This window comes from Hylobates moloch, unplaced genomic scaffold (genome assembly GCF_009828535.3).
Source record: "Hylobates moloch isolate HMO894 unplaced genomic scaffold, HMol_V3 SCAFFOLD_16, whole genome shotgun sequence".
In the NCBI taxonomy this organism is placed as follows: Eukaryota; Metazoa; Chordata; class Mammalia; order Primates; family Hylobatidae; genus Hylobates; species Hylobates moloch.
In genome coordinates this window covers 35,903,453-35,925,828 of record NW_026652291.1, presented here as the reverse complement: position 1 = coordinate 35,925,828, position 22,376 = coordinate 35,903,453, and the positions used below count along the sequence as shown (strand labels likewise).

Genomic DNA, 22,376 nt, shown 5'->3' with positions numbered 1-22,376 from the left:
GTGAGAGAGGGCATCCCTGTCTTGTGCCAGTTTTCAGAGGGAATGCTTCCAGTTTTTGCCCATTCAGTATGATATTGGCTGTGGGTTTGTCATATATAGCTCTTATTATTTTGAGATACGTCCCATCAATACCTAATTTATTGAGAGTTTTTAGCATGAAGGGTTGTTGAATTTTGTCAAAAGCCTTTTCTGCATCTATTGAGATAATCATGTGGTTTTTGTCTTTGGTTCTGTTTATATGCTGGATTACATTTATTGATTTGCGTATGTTGAACCAGCCTTGCATCCCAGGGATGAAGCCCACTTGATCATGGTGGATAAGCTTTTTGATGTGCTGCTGGATTCGGTTTGCCAGTATTTTATTGAGGATTCTTGCATCAATGTTCATCAAGGATATTGGTCTAAAATTCTCTTTTTTGGTTGTGTCTCTGCCTGGCTTTGGTATCAGGATGATGCTGGCTTCATAAAATGTATTAGGGAGGATTCCCTCTTTTTCTATCGATTGGAATAGTTTCAGAAGGAATGGTACCAGTTCCTCCTTGTACCTCTGGTAGAATTCAGCTGTGAATCCATCAGGTCCTGGACTCTTTTTGGTTGGTAAGCTATTGATTATTGCCACAATTTCAGAACCTGTTATTGGTCTATTCAGAGATTCGACTTCTTCCTGATTTAGTCTTGGGAGGGTGTATTTGTCGAGGAATTTATCCATTTCTTCTAGATTTTCTAGTTTATTTGCATAGAGGTGTTTGTAGTATTCTCTGATGGTAGATTGTATTTCTGTGGGATCGGTGGTGATATCCCCTTTTTCATTTTTTATTGCATCTATTTGATTCTTCTCTCTTTTCTTCTTTATTAGTCTTGCTAGCGGTCTATCAATTTTGTTGATCTTCTCGAAAAACCAGCTCCTGGATTCATTAATTTTTTGAAGGGTTTTTTGTGTCTCTATTTCCTTCAGTTCTGCTCTGATTTTAGTTATTTCTTTCCCATTTTCTTAAGCTTTTCCTTGAGGGGTTTCAATTTTTTTGTGTAGACATATACACAAATTGTCAAATTCTCGTCAGATTTTTATATTTCATAGTAATAATTTCTGTTCAAAAGTATTTTTCTTGACTGTTTCTCTTTTTTACTATCCAAGAAACACACAAATAGGATCTTTTCTTGGCTTAGAACATTAATTTCTAAGAGGCATAGCTCAGCATTGGTACTCTGCCTGGTTTTGTTTTGTTTTGTTTTGTTTTTCTTGTGGGTTTTTTTGTTTGTTTTTGAGATGGAGTTTGCTCTTGTCACCCAGGCTGGAGTGCAATGGTGTGATCTCGGCTCACTGCAACCTCCGCCTCCTGGGTTCAAGTGATTCTCCTGTCTCAGCCTCCCAAGTAGCTGGGATTACAGGGGCCCACCACGACACATTTTTGTATTTTTAGTAGAGACGGGGTTTCGCCATGTTGGCCAGGCTGGTCTCGAACTCCTGACCTTAGGTGATCCACCCACCTCGACCTCCCAAAGTGCTAGGATTACAGGCGTGAGCCACTGTGCCTGGCCTTTTGTGAGTTTTTCTTTGTATGAGAAATCATAGTCAAATGGCATGTACTTCTTGATGTAGAAGCAGTCCATACTTCTAGAATGATAATAGGAGATGATTTTTTATTTCCAGGCACCAGCTGCTTTTGGACTGGTTTCCTTCTTGATGCATGCTGGCTTAGAGCGGAATCGAATCAGAAAGCACTTGCTGGTCTTTGCACTGGCAGCACCAGTTATGTCCATGGTGACATACTTAGGACTGAGTAAGGTAAGCTAATCTATTCCCAGCTATCTAAACCAGTGTCTTGTGATCTCTTAGAACTTACGGTCTGTTAGATTGAATTTTTCCAATACATTACTCTCTCAAGCTAAAGATAAAATTAGGAGTAAAAACTGTACAGGGTAAATATCTTAATTCCAATTTGTCCTCTTCGTATTAGCATTTTCTTATTCATTTAATTTGAAAACTTCTTCCCTATCAATCAGTTCCAAGAATATTTGCATAAATATGATAGCCCTTCAATATTTAAAATAGTATAACTTAACCAGCCATGCTAGTTTCATTTGACAGATATCTAATAAGTCAAATCTGTCCATATTTAATGTGAGGTAGACACATGAAGCGTGAGTAACAAGCCACATAGCTGCTTTGAGAAGAGCAGCAGCTGGGCAGAGATTGCTGTCAAGAGTTTAAAAAACTGACATTGATTACTGAAGTAATAGAGTAATCTTTTAAAGGGAACAACATACTGCTCACTGAAAGAAGAGAAGGCTCTTCGGGTAAATGGAAAGGGTTTTTATAACACACTGTTAGCAACTAAGATCAACAAACCCTTGCTTAACAGGAACTTAGCCATTCTTGGTCTCATTTTTCACATGTTCCTCCTCTTCTCCCAGCTCTCATGTCCCCAGATAGTAGCTGTACAGTTCTTTCTATTGAATACTTTGTACTGAACATAGCTTCAGACCTGAGGTAACATGTGCTCTTCTGTCTCCAAGCTGGACCTTCCCATGCCTTATAATCCTGTCTATAGCTCTTAGCAACAACCCTCCGCATTTTACCCAAATGTCAACTGGCAGGCAACTGGAGGAAAATCTTAGAAGCAAACTGACTCAGGGCTAGTTGATGGGAACTGCTTTCGCCAACACCCTCTCTAAAGGTCATTGATTCTTCTGAGCATCAGTCAATTCAGTATTTGGCAGTAAAACCCATATTAATAGGAACATGTGAAAAATGAGATGAAGAATGGCTAAGTTCCTGTTAAGCAAGGTTTGTTGATCTTAGTTGCTGAGAGTGTGTTATAAAAACCCTTTGCATTTACCTGAAGAGCCTTCTCTTCTTTCAGTGAGCAGTATGTTGTTCCCTTTAACAGATTACTCTATTACTTCAGTAATCAATGTCAGTTTTTTAACCTTTTGACAGGAAGGTACTGATAATTCTGGAGACATGGAGTTACTTGCTGCATCTATGGCATGTCCTTTTCTTAAAATTTTAATTAATTGTCCTAGTCCATAGGTCCACTTTTTTAACAGAAAAGGTTGGAATTAGTTTTATAAAGATTAGCTTATGAGATACATATATATATATACATATATACACACACATTTTTTTTTCTCCTTTGAGACGGAATCTTGCCTGTCACCCAGGCTGGAGTACAATGGCGCAATCTCGGCTCACTGCAACCTCTGCCTCCCGGGTTCAGACGATTCTCCTGCCCCAGCTTCCCGAGTAGCTGGGATTACAGGTGCCCGCCACCATGCCCGGCTAATTTTTGTATTTTTAGTAGAGACAGGGTTTCACCATGTTGGCCAGGCTGGTCTCGAACTCCTGACCTCGTGCTCTGCCCACCCCGGCCTCCCAAAGTGCTGGGATTATAGGCATGAGCCACCACGCCTGGCCGCTTAAGAGATATTTCTAAGCTCTATGAGGGCAACTACTGCATCTTGATTACCACTGTATCTCAAGCACCTGGCCCAGAGCCTGGTGCATAGAGGATGCTTGTTAAATATTAGTAGAATAAATAAATTCATGTCTGAAATTTAATATCTGCAATAATATGTTGTTGATTCTATCTCAAGAATAATACAAGCCAAACCTGTTGAACCAGCACTTAAAGTTCGTTTTAAAAAGCAATTGTGAGCCAGGAGCAGTGGCGCACACCTGTAGTCCCAGCTACTTGGGGAGCTGAGACAGGAGGATTGCTTGAGCCCAGGAGTTCCAGGCTGTAGTGTGTTATGATTGTGCCTGTGAATAGCCACTCAACTCCAGCTTGGGCGACGTAGCGAGACCTCATCTCTAAAGACAGATACAGTCGATGAATGGATGGACAGAATGGTGGAACTGTGGTGAATATAGTTAATAATAGTGTGTGGTACATTTCAAAATTGCTAAGAGTAAATTTCAGATGTTCTCACTACAAAATATGATAAATATTTGAGATAACAGATGTTAGTTTTATTTCATTATTCCACATTTTATTCATGAATCATGTCACTTTATACCCTATAAATATATATAATTATAATTTGTTGATTTACAATAAATTTTTTTAAAAATCGATTGCATACATCACTGATATTCTTAAACCCTTATTTGGAAGCTTCCCATGAATAACTTAAAATTACTGTGTTCTCTAGATGTCCCCAGTGTCCTAGACAGCACCAGTTAAGAATAGTGAGTGTTTTTTAATTGGGACTTCTTCCTGACCCTGAATTTTACTTGACTTAGTTTTTCCTCTTTCTCTCTTCTAATTCACAGAGCAGTAAAGAAGCCCTTTCAGAGGTGAACGCCACGGGAGTGGCCATGCTTTTCTCTGCTGGGACATTTCTTTATGTTGCCACAGTACATGTCCTCCCTGAGGTGGGCGGAATAGGGCACAGCCACAAGCCCGATGCCACGGGAGGGAGAGGCCTCAGCCGCCTGGAGGTGGCAGCCCTGGTTCTGGGTTGCCTCATTCCCCTCATCCTGTCAGTAGGACACCAGCATTAAATGTTCAAGGTCCAGCCTTGGTCCAGGGCCATTTGCCATCCAGTGAGAACAGCCGGCGCGTGACAGCTACTCACTTCCTCAGTCTCTTGTCTCGCCTTGCGCATCTCCACATGTATTCCTAGAGTCCAGAGGGGAGGTGAGGTTAAAACCTGAGTAATGGAAAAGCTTTTAGAGTAGAAACACATTTACATTGCAGTTAGCTATAGACATCCCATTGTGTTATCTTTTAAAAGGCCCTTGACATTTTGAGTTTTTATGTTTCTCTTAACCCTATTCTCAGGGAAGATGGAATTTCGTTTTAAGGAAAAGAGAAGAACTTCATACTCAAAATGAAATAGTGATTATGAAAATGCAGTGTTCTGTAATTAAGCTATGTCTCTTTCTTCTTAGTTTAGACACTCTACCACTTTATCCATTGATTTTTAACATGGTTCCCACCATGTAAGACTGGTGCTTTAGCATCTATGCCACATGCCTTGATGGAAGGTCATAGCACCCACTCACTTAGATGCTAAAGGTGATTCTAGTTAATTTGGGATTAGGGTCAGGAAAATGACAGCAAGACACATTGAAAGCTCACTTTATACTCAAAAGAGATATCCATTGAAAGGGGATGTCTAGAGGGACTTAAACAGCTCCTTTGGCACGTGCCTCTCTGAATCCAGCCTGCCATTCCATCAAATGGAGCAGGAGAGGTGGGAGGAGCTTCTAAGGAGGTGACTGGTATTTTGTAGCATTCCTTGTCAAGTTCTCCATTGCGGAATACCTGTCTCCACATTCCTAGAGAGGAGCCAAGTTCTAGTAGCTTCAGTTCTAGGCTATCCTTCAAGAACAGTCAGATCACAAGTATCTTTGGAAATTAAGGGATATTAAATTTTAAGTGATTTTTGGATGGTTATTGATATCTTTGTAGTAGCCTTTCGTAAAAGACTACCAAAATGTGTGGTTGTCCGTTTTTTGTTGTTTTTTTTCTTTTTTTTTTCTAAGTATTTCTCTTAGCAGATCAGCAATCCCTCTAGGGACCTAAATACTAGGTCAGCGTAGGGGACACTGTGTCTTCTCACATAACCACCTGTAGCAAGATGGATCATAAATGAGAAGTGTTTGCCTATTGATTTAAAGCTTATTGGAATCATGTCTCTTGTCTCTTCGTCTTTTCTTTGCTTTTCTCCTAACTTTTCCCTCTAGCCTCTCCTCCCCACAATTTGCTGCTTACTGCTGGTGTTAATATTTGTGTGAGATGAATTCTTATCAGGACAACCACTTCTCGAACTGTGATAATGAAGATAATAATATCTTTATTCTTTATCCCCCTTCAAAGAAATTACCTTTGTGTCAAATGCCGCTTTGTTGAGCCCTTAAAATACCACCTCCTCATGTGTAAATTGACACAATCACTAATATTCTGGTAATTTAAACAATTGAGATAGGAAAAGTGTTTAACAAACTAGGATAATTTTTTTTTTCATATTTGCCAAAATTTTTGTAAACCCTGTCGTCAAATAAGTGTATAATATTGTATTATTAATTTATTTTTACTTTCTATACCATTTCAAAACACATTACACTAAGGGGGAACCAAGACTAGTTTCTTCAGGACAGTGGACGTAGTAGTTTGTAAAAACGTTTTCTATGACGCATAAGCCAGCATGCCTGTGATTTATTTCCTTCATGAATTTGTCACTGGATCAGCAGCTGTGGGAATAAAGCTTGTGAGCCCTCTGCTGGCCACAGTGAGGAAAGTAGCACAAATAGGATACAGTTGTAAGTAGTCACTGGCAACAATTGCATACAGTTTTACCACCAAGAGAAGGTATGGTATGGAAAGTCCAAATGACTTCCTTGATTGGATGTTAACAGCTGACTTGTGTGAGACTTGAGGTTTCATCTGGTCCTTCCAAACTATATGGTTGCCTAGATTCTCTCTGGAAACTGACTTTGTCAAATAAATAGCAGATTGTAGTGTCTGGTTTGGTTTGGACAGTAGTGCTTTCTATCATGTTGTTGTGTGCAATGGTAATTTGTTCTACTGGCCAAAGCCTCTTTCAGCAGTGCCTTGCCATCATGCTTAAAAGTTTGGCTAGTATATCTTGCTGGATGGAGCCTTGAACTCTGGCAAGGATTGAACCATCTGACTTCCAAATTTGCCTTCCCCTCTGGACCTCACTATTAACAAGCAAACCTTTCAGGGCCTTCTTAGCTCTCAGAAGCTATGTATGGGCTTTCCCAGATTTTAAAGCTGCTGCCTCGAGAACTACTCATTTCTCTCCTGGTCAGCAGGCAGAAATAGCCATACTAATCTCATAGGGCTCAAATGCATCTTCAGGCAGCAGGGAACCAAGCAGCGTGGCACAGGCCTTCTTGACTGGAGGAAGAGCTTGCTGGCGTGGTGGGCAGTGTTCCAGGAGAGGCCGTGTCCGTGTTCACTTCTTGGCACATTTCAGTTCCGTTTTCCTCTTGTTTAAAACTGCCTCTTTAGATGTGGATGCCTTAATGCTGTAACACATTTGAAAACATTGGCAATACTTAAGTTGCTGCCATGATTACAGATGGAATTATTGGCTACCAAAGAGATGCAATTGATGATGAAAAGCATGATTCTTCCTTCCATATAACCAAAGTTAATCTTAATTGCAATTCGACTCCGTTTCCTTGGTAGGGATAGACTTTCTTCAGATTCCAAGTGCTCTCTTAAATGGCAAATTAAGTTAAAGAATACTACTGCTCCATTCCCCTCACTTATTCTCCAGCTAATTGCTTGTCAGTTCTCATTTCATGAAAGCAGTGATGTTCCAGGTTTGATTCAGTTTTCCTGTGCACACTGTTGCCAAATATTTTTTTTTAGCAAAGATTCTGCACTGGAACGTAGATAGTTGGAAACAGTACTACCTACCTAGAGGTTATGTGTTTTCTCTTTCTCCCCCCTTTCACCTCTTTCTTTCCCAATTCAAAACAGCCAAGTGAGCCCTGTTTTGGTATTTTGAATCATTAGAGAAAAGAAAGGGAGTGGCTGTTTTGAGTTGTCCTTTCTTTGCAGAAAGGAGAAAATGTGATTTTTTTTTTTTTACCAGCCTACTTCTAAGTGTCACTGCCTGGTTTTTCTCTTTTTCAAGGATTAGAACTAAGAGGACACACCAGCATCGGAGTGTATTAAGCCCCTGAAATACATGGTAGCTAGGGACTGAACACAGGAACTGTATGACAGCAGCACAAACCCCCAAAGGACGTTCCTGCCTTGTGGGCCCCTGAGCTCCTTGGGAGACTGAGAATCATGACCAGATTCATCCAGAACTGCTGCAGTGTTAAGTGAAAATCCTCTGTAGTTGTTCTGCAGAGGAACCTTCCTTCCATTAGAAAATTTCTGCTCAATACAGAATGGTCCACATCACCGAAAGCGCACTGTTGGAGATGCTGTGAAATTAAAACCTCTTTGTACCTGAGACATCTAGATTCACCTCAGGAGACCTGAAGGAGATGTGTAACTTGTGGGAAAGAACTAGACAACCATTTAGGAATTCTCTAGATGTACTCAGCCTAACCCAGTGGCTTAACACAAGGAGATTGGCTTTGATCTTTTTTTCTTGTGGCATCTTCCAGCAAGTTAGAAGTCTCATGGGATAAGACTGCAGTTCCCCTGGTTCAGTAGCTGGAACAGTGATTTTAAATGTCCCTTTTTCTGGATCCCTTGTAAACATGAAATCATTCCATGGATGGCTGCCTTATAATTTTGTCTCTTTCCACTTTAATTGTGAATGGTTAAAAAAATGCTGTTTTCTGATATTAAATTTTTATTAGTGCATAACTTAATCTGAGTGGCTCATTACTTATCCTTTTGGCAGTTTGTCTGATGACCAGAATTGACCTGTATTTGAACATCAGAAAAGAGAATGAGAAGTTGTGATGGATGGTAGAAAGATGTACCTACCACAGGCACATCCTTTAGGGAAGGGAGGGAGAAAGGAGAGAGGGGAAATTAAGGAGTTGATAGACCAATCTGCCCTGAAAGACACAAATGCATTGATAATTTTTTTTGCCTTGCTGTTGTTAGCAAATATTATTTATGAAGGTAGCTCTCTCTACTCTCGGAAAAGAGAAAGAGGCAACAGATCCAAACCACAGTGGATTCATTTCAAAGGGCAGTGTTGTTATATGAGTAGATAGATGCTATGAACAACTGACCCTGGAAATTAATTTGATGAGAATCGTGACTTGTGAATTTGATAAATGTTTTTCTCCCTCTGTGGACTTATGGTTAGTCATTAGATTTCAGTAAATTCTATTGGCCTACTTTGTGCTGGTTTTCTATATGTATAGTTACATGTATAGCTAGTTACAAAGATTGTGCTCAGGGTGGGCATGGTGGCTCACGCTTGTAATCTCAGCACTTTGGGAGGCCGAAGTGGATGGATCACCTGAGGTCAGGAGTTAGAGACCACCCTGGCCAACATGGTGAAACCCCATCTCTACTGAAAATACAAAAATTAGCTGGGTGTGGTAGGGGGCACCTGTAAATCCCAGCTACTCGGGAGGCTTCCCTGAGATCAAAACACACACACACCTGGGCTTAGCCAAAGGAGCCACCAGTCCTTTTCTGTTTGGTGTCATTTTTATTTTATTTTTTTCCTGCTCACATGATCTGTTTTTTTGTTTGTTTGTTTTCTTTTTTTTTGAGATGGAGTCTCGCTCTGTAGCCCAGGCTGGAGTGCAGTGGTGTGATCTCGGCTCACTGCAAGCTCCGCCTCCCAGGTTCGTGCCATTCTCCTGTCTCAGCCTCCCGAGTAGCTAGGACTACAGGCACCCGCCACCACGCCCAGCTAATTTTTTGTATTTTTAGTAGAGACGGGATTTCATTGTGTTAGCCAGGATGATCTTGATCTCCTGACCTCATGATCAGCCCTCCTCAGCCTCCCAAAGTGCTGGGATTACAGGCGTGAGCCACCATGCCTGGCCTGATCTGTTTTTTAATCTGGGTGCTGGTTACAGGATTATAGCAGGTGAAAAAGCAGTACACATGATTTGTGCTTTTTACCTTATGTCATAGCTCAATAAAAAGTCTTTAAAAGTCAGTGTCACCAGGTGTGATGGTTCACATCTGTAATCTCAGCCACTTTGAGTGGCTGAGGTGGGAGGATTGCTTGAGCTGAGGAGTTTGAGACCAGCCTGGGCAACATAGTGAAACCCCCATCTCTACAAAAAATTTTTTTAAAAAAATTAGCTGGGGCCAGGCATAGTGGCTCACACCTGTAATCCCAGCACTTTGGGAGGCCGAGGTGGGTGGGTCGTGAGGTCAGGAGATTGAGACCATCCTGGCTAACATGGTGAAACCCCGTCTCTACTAAAAATACAAAAAATTAGCTGGGCATGGTGGTGGGTGCCTGTAGTCCCAGCTACTCGGGAGGCCGAGGCAGGAGAATGGCGTGAACCCGGGAGGCGGAGTTTGCAGTGAACCGAGATCACGCCACTGCACTCCAGCCTGGGTGACAGAGCGAGACTCTGTCTCAAAAAAAAAAAAAAAATCAGCTGGATGTAGTGACATGCACCTGTGGTCCCAGCTACTTGGGAAGCTGAGGTGGGAGGATTGCTTGACCCCAGGAGGTTGAGGCTGCAGTGAATTGTGATCATGCCACTGCACTCCAACCTGGGCAACAGAGCAAGACTCTGTCTCAAAAAAAAGTCACTAAAAAAAAAAAAAAAAAAAATTCTGTTCTAAAGAGAGTCTAAAGAGATGAAATAATCAAATCCAGTGATTAACCTGGATTGGAGGTTCCTTTTTGATTGAACCAGATCAGAAATTTGAAAGTTCAAAAAACATGTTGGGGATGACAGCTGCACAATTCTGTGAACCTACCAAAAGCTATTGAATTGTACACTTAAAAAATGGGAACTCAACATTAAGGGCACATTCCTCCACAAAACTGCCCTCCAGACACCAGCAGCAAGTTCAGGGATTCCCAGGCCATCCTTACTTCTGACTAGCTGGCTGCAAATTTGGGGTTTCCCACAGCCACTCTCTGGTCAGTAATTTGCTGGGACAACTCACAGAACTCCAGAAAAAACTATGTTTTGATTGCAGTTCTATTATAGCAAAAAGGACAGACCAGAAACAGAAGAAGAAGTGCCTGGGGCAAAGTCTGAGAGAGTTCCAAATGTGAAGCTTCCCTCATTCTCAGGGACACATTGCCCTCCCAGCATTGAAGCATGACAATACTCTGACCAGGGACATTCTCCTGAGCTTTGGTATCCAGAGTTTTTATTGAGGCCTAGTTATTTAGGCGTGATTGAATCATTGGCTATGTGGTTGAACTCAATCTCTAGCCCTCTTTTCCTTCCTGGAGGTTGGACTGGAATCACATGACTCAAAGCCCCAACTCTAACCACATGGTTGGCTTTTCCAGGTGGCCAGCTCCCAGCCTGAGTCATCTTGCAAACATAAACTATCCAGGGGTCTTCCATGAGTCACTGTGTTAGCAGAAACGATCAAGTGGGATCCCAGGGGTCCACCATGAATAGTGAATACTTCTGTTACTCAGGAAATTCCACAGGATTAGCGGTTACTTCCCAGAAACCAAAGACAAAGGCCGCCTAATTCTTTACGACACAATGGTCAGAGCTGGACATTTAAAGGTGAAACCTGGCCAGGAGTGGTGGCTCATGCCTGTAATCCCAGTACTTCAGGAGGCTGAGGTGGGTGGATCACTTGAGGCCAGGAGTTCAAGACCAGCTTGGCCAACATGGCAAAACTCTCTCTCTGCTAAAAATACAAAAATTAGCCAGGCATGGTGGTGCATGCCTGTAATCCCAGCTATTCGGGTGGCTGAGGCATAAGAATTGCTTGATCCTGGGAGGCAGAGGTTGCAGTGAGCTGAGATCGCACCACTGCACTCTAGCCTGGGCGACAGAAGAAGACTCTGTCTGAAAAAAAAAAAAAAGTGAAACCTGAACCAAGACTTGAAAGAAGTGAGTACCTGAGCCAAGCAGATACCTGGGAGGAGAATATCCCAGGCACAGCGAATAGCCAGAGCGCAGGTCCTGACATTAGAGCTTACTTGGCTTGTTCAAGAAGAAGCAAAAAGACAAGTGCAGCTGGAATGGAGTGAGGAAAGAATAGTTGAAAAGGAAGGGCTGGGCGCAGTGGCTCAGGCCTGTAATCCCAGCACTTTGGGCAGCCGAGGTGGGTGGATCACGAGGTCAGGAGATCGAGACCATCCTGGCTAACATGGTGAAACCCCGTCTCTACTAAAAATACAAAAAATCAGCTGGGCGTGGTGGCAGGCACCTGTAGTCCCAGCTACTTGGGAGGCTGAGGCAGGAGAATGGCGTGAACCTGGGAGGCGGAGCTTGCAGTGAGCCGAGATTGTGCCACTGCACTCCAGCCTGGGCAACAGAGCAAGACTCTGTCTCAAAAAAAAAAAAAAAAAAAAAAAGACACGTGGAGGGCCTAATTAAACTGACAAAGTCTCAATGTAAGCACTGACACAGAGATAGTGGAATGAAAGAGCCCAGCAGTAAGAAGCAGAATATTTAGGAATCTAAAATGTGGCTAAAGATGACTTAAGGAAAAAAGAAAAAGCCACAGCATAGAAAAACACAATGGTATATGTTGGGAAATTTTAAGAAAAGCAATCAGATTAAATGCTAGGTTTATACCATATATGCAGTAAATGGTAGCTGGACAAAATAGTGAAATGTTAAAAAAATGGAGAAAATGGAAGCCAGCGTAAAGTGATACTACAGTTCTAAAGAGCGTATCAAGAGTTTGAATATATTTATGCTTTTTATCCCAGGCCTTCCACCTTTGGAATTTATTATAAGCAATTACAAAAATATATATTTGCCTAGAAATGTTTATGGGAAATGTATTTTTAATAGCATAAAATTGGAATTAGGCTAAATATACAATAATATATCTCATTGAGATTATGCCAGCGGAGGAAAATATATGATGTAATCTTATGTGACTGAAAGCTGGAACAAAATTTTGTTTATAGTTAGAAATATTTACCTGTGTTAATATAGTCTAGTAAAAATACATAAATTGAGTGACAAGGACTTTCAGTTATTAGTAACTTATTTTCTTGTTACTAAATGGCACGTATTTGTGATTATGCCCCTTTGTAATTTTTTTCTTTTTTGTTTAGAGACAGGGTCCCCCAGGCTGGGGTGCAGTGGTAGGATCACAGCTCACTGTAACCTTGAACTCCTGGGCTCAAGCAACCCTCCCTTGCCTCAGCCTCAGCCTGTAGTTAGAACTACAGGCACACACCACCACACTCAGCTAATTTTTTAATTTTATTTTTCGTATGCAGAGATGAGGTCTCACTATGTTGCCTGGGCTAGTCTCGAACCCCTTGGCTCAAGAAGTTCTGCTCTGGCCTCCAAAAGTGTTGGGATTACAGGCATGAGCCATGCTGCCGTGTCCCATATTTTTTATTAATAAAATTTTTTCATATCTCAGAGAAGGAAATCTTTCTACTTAAGCCGTCATTAAACTGAGTTCATCCCACTCTACTGAAACTTAAGATTCCTGTTTCCAACTCAAAAAGTCTTTTCTAGGTTGTCATTCTCCTCTAACTTTCTGGCCCCTGGACATTGTTAATTACCCTCTTTGAGAGCAAAGCAGTCACTCCTCAGGGAAAGCAGAATGTCCCATGCAGGAAAGCCTCCTCCTAACATGGTTCTATCCCCCAGCACCAAAATGTCACTTCACTTCCTATCATCCAGGGCTGTTTCTTATACCAACATATTACTTATAAATTAGAGAAATACAACTCCTCCAGGAGGAAATAAGAGACTTGGTTTAAGGGTTCAGACCCTGCCCCTTAGTCATTAAGAGCAATCACTGCATAGCCAGAAATGTAGGTGGGATAGTCAATCTGGTGAAAGGGGAAGATAAGGCCCCATGTGGTGGCTCATGGCTGTAATCCCAGCATTTTGGGAGGCTGAGGCAAGAAGACCACTTGAGGCTAGGAGGTGGAGACCTGCCTGGGCAACATAGTGAGACCCTGTCTCTATAAATGAATAAATAAATAAATAAAGCCAGGCATGGTGGCACATGCCTATAGTCCCAGCTACTCAGGAGGCTGAGTTGGGAAGATAGCTTCAGCCCATGAGGCAGAGTTTGCAGTGAGCTGAGACTGTGCCACTGCACTCCAGCCTGGGTGACAGAGCCAGACCCTGTCTCAAAAAAAGGTGGGGATTGGGGGGAGTTTCAGGTGAGGGTCAGTAGAGCTGCTTATTATCAGCCCTCAAATCTCAACTATCTGTGAACAGGAGGCACCTCAGAGGCTCCTTGGAATTTCACCACTAATAAATCATTTCTGAACAGGAGTTACATCTTCAACCACGGTGGAACGATGTCTATCCAGTGAGCCAAATTCCTGTAGTTCTCCAATACTCATCTTGATACACAGCCTTCTGTGCTGGTTTCGATCAGCCCCACTCCTTAGAGAAAGAAAGGCCACATTCTTGAATGTCAATAGGCCAAGAAATAAACACAGTTATTCACGAAGAGGTCAGGCATTCACATGTTTTGGGAGGACTTGTGGAGTTAGTTAAGACAAGGGAGATAGTTCATGGATAGGACCATGGTTTTATCCAGTGTTCAGAGCCCTGAGTTAAACAATAACAGAATGGTTAAATTATGGAAAAGCAATACAATGGAATACTATGTGATCAAAAATGTAATTACAAATATGTTCATGATTAATTTCAGGTGTGAAAAGCAGTTTACCAGACTGCATGTGGCAGATACTCCTTTCGAAAATTGTAATATGAGGATAGTGAAAAAGAAGGGCGGAGATAAATGAATACCACTAGTTCAGAAAATTATACCCTCAAATTTCAACTGTAATTATCTCTGGATTGTGGGATTGTGAATAATGTTTGATTTATTCTTTTTATTATAAGTGCTTTCACATTTGTCAACAATCACCATATATTTCCTTCTTTCTTTCTCTCTCTTTTCTTTTCCTTCCTTCCTTCCTTTCTTTCCTTCGTTCTTTCTTTCCTTCATTCTTTCCCTTTCCTTCTTTCTTTCTTTCTTTCTTTCTTTCTTTCTTTCTTTCTTTCTTTCTTTCTTTCTTTTCTTTTCTTTTCTTTTCTTTCTTTCTGGGTCTTGCTTTGTCACCCATGCTGGAGGGGCAGTGGTGCAATCATAAGCCCATAGCTCATTGCAGCCTCAAACTCCTGAGCTCAAGCGATCCTCCCACCTCATCCTCCTGAGTAGCCAGGACTACAGTTGCATGCCACCATGCCTGGCTAAGTTTTTAATTTTTTGTAGGAATGGAGTCTCACTATGTTGCCCAGGTTGGTCTCAAACTCCTGACCTCAAGCCATCCTCCTGCCTCGGCTTCCCAAAGTGCTGGGATTACAGGCATGAGCCATTGTGTCCCACCCGACAATCACCATTTTTTTCTATAGAATTAGGGTTTTTTTTTTTAAGTCATTTGTTAAATGGAATTTTTCAACTTTGGAAGAGAAATTTTATTTTACATTCAAAATGTGCATATTTGCATTCAAAACACATAGAAGTGAAATGGCCATTTCATCATTTTCCAAATTCTCTTTGGCAGATCAAGGATTCTGAGGAAGTAGAGATGGTATGGAAGAAAGATACCCTGAGAGAAGGCTGGCTTTGCACCAGCTCAGTCCTCTTCCTTCCTTTCTTGCATAAGCAAACACTCACACATGTACACACACACACACACACACACAGAGGAGGATGTTAGAGGGAAACTAGAGCCACCCACCTTCCCAGGATCAGAGAACACAGAAAAGATCATTATTTTTGGCAGCTACTCTCTGTTCTTGAACTCACAACAGTGTCCTGACTATGAATAATGTCAGGCTGGATACATTTACAACTGTCTCCTTTAACTATAGGCTCACAAGCTTAAAATTCAACCATTCTTGCTTAAGTTGTTTCTCTCTCTCTCTTTTTTTTTTTTTTAGGAGACAGGGTCTCTCTCGCTCTATTGCCCAGGCTGGAGTGAAGTGGCAAGATCATCGCTCACTGCAGCCTCGAACTCTTGGGCTCCAGTGATCCTCCTGCCTGAGACTTCTGAGTAGCTGGGACCACAGGTGCACGCCAGCATGCCTGGATAATTTTTTAATTTTTTTGTGTAGACAGGGGTCTCACTCTGTTGCCTAGGCAACATAGAATTATTGGCCTCAAGCAATCCTCCCACCTCACCCTCCCAAAGCGCTGAGATGACTGGTGTGAACCACTACTCCCAGCCTTAAGTTGTCTCTTTTTTTTTTTTTTTTTGAGACGGAGTCTCGCTCTGTTGCCCAGGCTGGAGCACAGTGGCATGATCTCGGCTCACTGCAACCTCTGCCTCCCAGGTTCAAGCATCCTCCTGCCTCAACCCCCGCTAGTAGCTGGGATTACAGGCACCCGCCTCCACACCTGGCTAATTTTTGTATTTTTAGTAGAGACGGGGTTTCATCATGTTGGCCAGGCTGATCTCGAACTCCTGACCTGAGGTGATCCACCCGCCTAGGCCTCCCAAAGTGCTGGGATTACAGGTGTGAGCCACCGCACCCTGCCAAGTTATCTCTTAATATCAGTAATCAGTAACTAAGGTCTGAGGTTTGCTTTAATTACAGTTTTTCATTTGATCCTCAACACCAAGCTGCAAGCCCAGCATTAACATTCTTTTTTTTATGAACAAAGAAAACTAAGACAGGCGTTAAGAAACTAGTAAATGGCCAGGCACAGTGGCTCACGCCTGTAATCTCAGCACTTTGGGAGGCCAAGGCAGGCAGATCACTAGAGATCAGGAGTTCAAGACCAACCTGGGCAACATGGTCAAACCCCATCTCTACTAAAACTACAAAAATTAGCCAGGCGTAGTGGTGCACGCCTGCAGTCCTAGCTACTCAGGAGACTGAGGCATGAGAATTGCTTGAACCCGGGAGGCAGAAGTTGTGGTGAGCTGAGATTGTGCCACTGCACTCCAGCCTGGGTGACAGAGCAAGTCTCTGTCTCAAAAAAGAAAAAAAAAAGAAACTAGTAAATGGCTGAGTTGATATTTGAATCCACGTCTGTCTGACTTTAAAGTGTGTGCAATTCCACCACATGACTGTGTCTACAAGGGAAATGCTGCCTCTGCCCTCTCCTGAAGAATGTATAAAGAAAGAGGCAATGTGGTTTACTTCCTGGAAAAAGCATCTTTGAAGAAAGAAAGCATTAACTTCTTGCACATGATCATCCTTATCAGAAGCAGCAGTAATGGCATTATTTTACATTTAGTCCTCCCCGGTAACTCAGTGAGCTATGTGCTATAATTCTCTCTCTTTCTCCTTTCTTGTCTTTTTTTTTTTTTTTTCTTTGAGACAGAGTCTCACTCTGTCGCCCAGGCTGGAGTGCAGTGGCGCGATCTTGGCTCACTGCAAGCTCCGCGATCTCGGCTCACTGCAAGCTCTGCCTCCCGGGTTCATGCCATTCTCCTGCCTCAGCCTCCCGAGTAGCTGGGACTACAGGCGCCCACCACCATGCCCGGCTAATTTTTTGTATTTTTAGTAGAGACAGGGTTTCACCATTTCAGCCAGGATGATCTCGATCTCCTGACCTCGTGATCTGCCTGCCTCGGCCTCCCAAAGTGCTGGGATTACAGGCGTGAGCCACTGCGCCTGGCCTTTTTTTTTTTTTGAGACAGAGTCTTGCTCTGTTGCCCAGGCTGGGAGTGCAGTGGTGCGATCATGGCTCACTGCAGCCTCTACTCCAGGCTCAAGCAATCTTCCCACCTCAGCCTCCCGAATAGCTGGGACCACAGGCACACACCACCACTCCTGACTAATTTTTAAATTTTTATTTTTGTAGAGATGGGGTCTCCCTATGTCGCCTAGGCTGATCTCAAACTCCTGAGCTCAAAGGATCCTCCCATCTTGGCCTCCCAAAGAGCTGGGGTTACAGACATGAGCCACCATGCCTGGCTCATCCCCACTTTCAAATGTGGAAACCAAGGCACATCTCTGAAGCTGGAGCTCAGGCATTCTGGCTCCTGAGTCCACACTCTTAACTACACTATAGAGGTCACAAGGTCTGAGAGAAACTGGATCAAACCAAGAGAGAGTAGCTCTGGAGTCTAGACCTGGCTCAAGGACAAACTGTACTACCTTGAATGGGGACGGTTTTCTCATTCAGGACTGGGCATCGCAGGGGCTGGCCAGCATCCAGGACCTCGGAGTCCCGGTCATTCAGAATCACGCTGCCTCAGGATGTGTCGAGTCCGGGGCTCCCCACACTTTCCCATGCCAAAGGTGCCTAACAGCAAAAGAGAATGAACCGCCACCCATGGTAGTCTAGTATTTGGCTGAGAGATGTCAACCCATACACAGAAAGCTCCTTGACATCTCACTTTTGCTGACTTTGTCTTCTCCTTCATAATCCACATTGATTTTACCATAGATATAATGTTTAAAATTAATTACCAGATAAACCCTTAGGCTTCCAAACCTTCTGGTAAAACGGCTGCTTCACGGAAATGGTGAGAAAATGTTTCACACAATTTTACATAGTCACACACGAGTGTGTATCCACTTCTAAATGGTCCCAGCCACACATTCAACCACCCGCGCTGAGTCAGAACCAAACACCACACACCGTCACAACAATCACCACACACAGCAATGGTCACTCACCCACAACCAGAGAGAGAATCACACACAGGCGGCACACCCAACACCACAGCCCTTCAAGCAGCAACCCAGGGAATCAAACACCCACCTGCCTACACATGCATGTATGTCTGTTTTTAATTCTTCTAAGCTACAGCTGCATCCTCCAGTATACTGTTTATAATGTAAGAAGTAAGCAACCTTGAGTCTTTGTCCTTGTGTCCGGAATGCTGTTCCCACTCCTTCAACTCTGGATGCAATGTCTCCTGCCATTGGGCTTACCGGGACCACATGAGTTAAAACTGTAATCTGTCCCCACCCCCATGTTCCGTATGCTGCTCTATTTCTTTTTCTGTAACGTTAATCACCATGAAATGTGCTTTGTAAAGCAGCCACGCACCACAGAGCAATGTCTCAGTCAATGATGGACCACATTTATAACGATGGTCCTCTAAGATTATAATAGTGTATATTTACTCCACCTTTTTCTATGGTTAGACACACAAATACTTACCACTGCATTGCAACTGGCTACAGTGTTCAGTACAGTAACGTGCTGCACAGGTTTGTAGCCTAGGAGCACTAGGCTGTACCATACAGCCTAGGTGTGTGGTAGGCTATGCCATCTAGGTTTGTGTAAGTGCACTCTATGGCGGGGGTCCCCAACCCCGGGCCACAGACCAGTGCTGGTCCTTGGCCTGTTAGGAACCGGGCCACACAGCAGGAGATGAGTGGCAGGGAAGAAGAATTACCACCTGAGTTCTGCCTCCAGTCAGATCAGTGGCAGCATTAGATTCTCTTAGGAGCATAAACCCTACTGTGAACTGCACACACAGGGATCTAGGTTGCGTGCTCCTTATGAGAATCTAATGCCTGATGATCTGTCACTGTCTCCCATCATCCCCAGATGGGACCATTTAGTTGCAAGAAAACAAGCTCAGGGCTCCCACTGATTCTACATTATGGTGAGTTGTATAATTATTTCATTATGTATTACAATGAAATAATAGAAATAAAGTGCACCATGAATGTATTGCACGTAAATCATCCTGAAACCATCTCCCCCCTGAATTCCTGTGCGTGAAAAAATTGTCTTCCACGAAACTGGTTCCTGGTGCCAAAAAGTTGGGGACCACTGCTCTATGGTGTCCAAACAAGGACAAAATTGCCTAAGGACATGTTTCTCAGAACGTATCCCTACCCCACCCTCCCACCAGCCCTCCCTCCTGCCACCCCAGCTGCAGCCATGATCCCTGGCAGGACCAGCTGCTGACCCTGCGTGTGTGAAGCTCCACCTCTGCCTCACACTTGGTGAGGGCTGCTTGGGAGTTAGCAGTATCAGAAAGGGCATGGAACTGAGTGTACAGGTGGGAAATTAACTGGGTCCAGGTTACTAACTCAGTACTGACCAACCACAGCAAGGTGCTGTATGACTAATTTAGGAATCAGAAAACCCAGATCCTATTACTGGCTCAGCCACTGATTTTTGTTACGATGTTAGCCATTGCCCAATTTTGTAATTTTTGTATAGGAATGTGAGTAAAAGTTTGTGTCCCACTCTGTTTGCACAAGAACTGAAGAATCCTGACAAATTCAGGAGCCATCAGAGGAGGGAGCCCAGTGGAGAAGGGGATCAAGAGGGAGACTGGGGCCTTCGAGGAAGCTAGAAGGACCTGGATTGCTTGCTTATGTCTGGAATGCTCTTGAGGGCAGAATGTGGTAACCATCTTCAGATACTTCAACTACTGTCTCACCAAAGCTTCCACCCCTGACCTCTTGTTTCCTTCCAGCCCTCCAGCCCCCATCTGAATTGGGTGTTCGCTGGGCTAGGGGCAGAGGGTGGGAACAGCAGTAGAACCTATGTTGTATTTTCTTCTGTCCCTGCCTTCGCCCTGCTCAGTACTTCACAAACTGAGAGGAGCAGGGACTCCTCTTAGGAGCCTGCCAGGCACCCTCCCCACCCACTCAGCATGGAAATAAAAGTCTGAGTTCCTTCAAGGGAAATTCCAGACACCTAGCTAGCCCTGAGAAGTGGGTGAGCAACGTCATAAGCAAGAAGGCAAAAGTAGCCTAAAACAATAACCAAGGAAGTTAGAGTCTCAGAAAGTTTGGTTCCCTTTAGAAATTAAAGATATCTTACCATATTTTCCTGAGTTGCTTTCCAGAAACCCAGACCCCCGCCAAATGATCTGCTGGCACATAGACCTCCGATAGGAGGAAATGAGGACTGAATTCTGACTACCCGTTCACGACCATGGGCCAGAGCTAACATTCTTTTCTGCTAACTCCAAATTTTTAGACAAAGTTTTGCCTCCTTTACCAAATGCAAACAAGAAAATTTTTGTGAATTCACCTGTGACCTGTGCCCCACCTGCCTTGAGATGTCCGCCTTTTTAGGTCAAACCAACGTATAGCCTCCATGTATTAATTTATGGTTTATGACTTTGCTTGTAACCTCTGCCTTTAGAAAGTCTTGCCTGTAAGGCGTCTGGGAGATCTGGTCTGAAGTATGAGCTGCCAGATTCTCCTTCCTTGGCACCCTGCAATAAATACCTCACTTTCTCTGACTGCAATCCCCATGGCCATGTTTGGCTTTGCTCCACCGGGTGTGCGGACGCAAATTCAGTTTAGTAACAAAGCCAGAAAAGCATATGCTATTGAACCTGAAAAAAAAATTCCAAGAAAGTATGATGCAGAGAGTTAGATGTCCTGGCCACCCCGTTCTTTTTTTTAAAAGAGATAGGAGATCTCATTCTGTCATCCAGGCTGGAGTGTGGTGGTGTAATCACAGCTCAATGTGACCTCGAGTTCCTGGTCTCAGTTGATCCTCCCACCTCAGCCTCCCAAAGCTCTGGGATTATAGGTGTGAGCCACTGTTCCTGGTTAGCTCCCTTTTGATATATGAAGACAAGAGTGTTTTAAAGTAACTTGCCGAAAGTCTTCTCATTGAGTAAAGATGGAGCTAACGCTGGTGACCAGCCTCTGGCACCTAGTCCAACGAATTGCTAATTCTGTTCTAGATGAGGGGCCAGCACCTTGGCTTTCCCTTAGATGTTCTGGGAGAATGTGAGATCATAGCAATAAATGGCTATGGGCTTATTGGCCAGACTCAACATATCTGCCTCTTACCGTTCCCAAAATATACTTGCTCTTAGAAGCCAAATTAATGTATGTTCTAATTCATGCATCACCCACAAGAGGGAGCACTGAATACCTTCAGTGTGTCTGCTGAGTGTGCTGCCCACAGCGATGCCGGTGGGTACCAAGAGCTAATGTTGGTGCTGTGGAGTAGCTGGCAGGCTGACAGGGCGGCATGGTTTTCCAGCCACTCCCAAAAATGCTTCTGCTTTGGCAACATTGGGTGTGAGTGATTACTGGGCAGTGAGAGGGTGGGGTGGGGTAGAAGCCTAGCGAGAGGCTGGCCCTGCTGATGAGAACAGAGCCCATCTAGTCTAGTGCCAGGGAGCTCAACTGGAGAGAGACGTCTAGTGGGCGTCACACATCCAAATGCCTGCAGAGAGGGGCCAGGCAGGTCAGACAATAGGGGATGATGGGGCCTGTGGGGATGCGCCTTTAGGCATTACATTCAAAACCTTAAGTCTACTGTGCAGAAGTGATAAGAATGATACAAGTGGTTGTTGTTGGGGGGCTGACTGACTATAAAGGGGCATGAAGAAACTTTCTGCAGGTGATGGAAATGTTCTGTCTGTTGCTTTGGGTGAGGTTACATCTTATATACCTTCATCAAAGAAATAACTTAGATCTGTGCATTTTACCATGAAGTATACCTCAATTTTAAAACTTGGGGCAAATTCATAAAGCAATGTGGATCTGGCTCTCGGGCTAGCCATTTGCAAACTTCTGTTGCAATCCGACTTCCAGAGGCGGCCTTGGCTCCTCCTCCTGGAAAAGCGCGACTGCGGCGTGGTCTGGCGGGCGGCCGCTCACTGCGCGGTCTCCACGCCTGGCAGGTGGCGCGGGGCAGGCAGCTGTGCCAGCCTAGCATTTCCACCTGCCGGGAGGAGGCGGTCCCCTGGGGCCCGGCCGGTGTCTCCCTGGCCTGAAAATGAGCCGGTCACCCCAAACGCCAACTCCGAAAGGAGCGGAAGGGGATGAAACAGCTGGTCCCAGGGAGCGCGGGCCAGGCGCGCAGATAAATCACGGACACACTCTGCACGGATAGCTCCAGACTGGCGTTGAGTGCCAAATGCCGACACAGACACGGTCAAGTTCCAGGAAGAGAAATCCG

At 43.8% G+C, this 22,376-nt stretch overlaps 1 protein-coding gene across 6 annotated transcripts in view; it reads left to right on the top strand.

The window, feature by feature from the left end:
• Positions 1 to 8,314, top strand: part of SLC39A9 (solute carrier family 39 member 9) — a 68,810-nt gene extending 60,496 nt beyond the window's left edge. For 4 of the 6 annotated variants that reach the window (XM_032179296.2, XM_032179295.2, XM_032179294.2 and 1 more), the window contains 2 exons: positions 1,652 to 1,786; positions 4,277 to 8,314. In XM_032179296.2, the coding sequence (XP_032035187.1) occupies positions 1,652 to 1,786; positions 4,277 to 4,507 (366 nt within the window). In that variant the 3' untranslated portion in view covers positions 4,508 to 8,314. The remainder of the gene's footprint in view (positions 1 to 1,651; positions 1,787 to 4,276) is intronic. The other 2 variants (XR_009210236.1, XM_058429464.1) reach the window with 2 other exon arrangements.
• Positions 8,315 to 22,376: the final 14,062 nt, after the last annotated feature.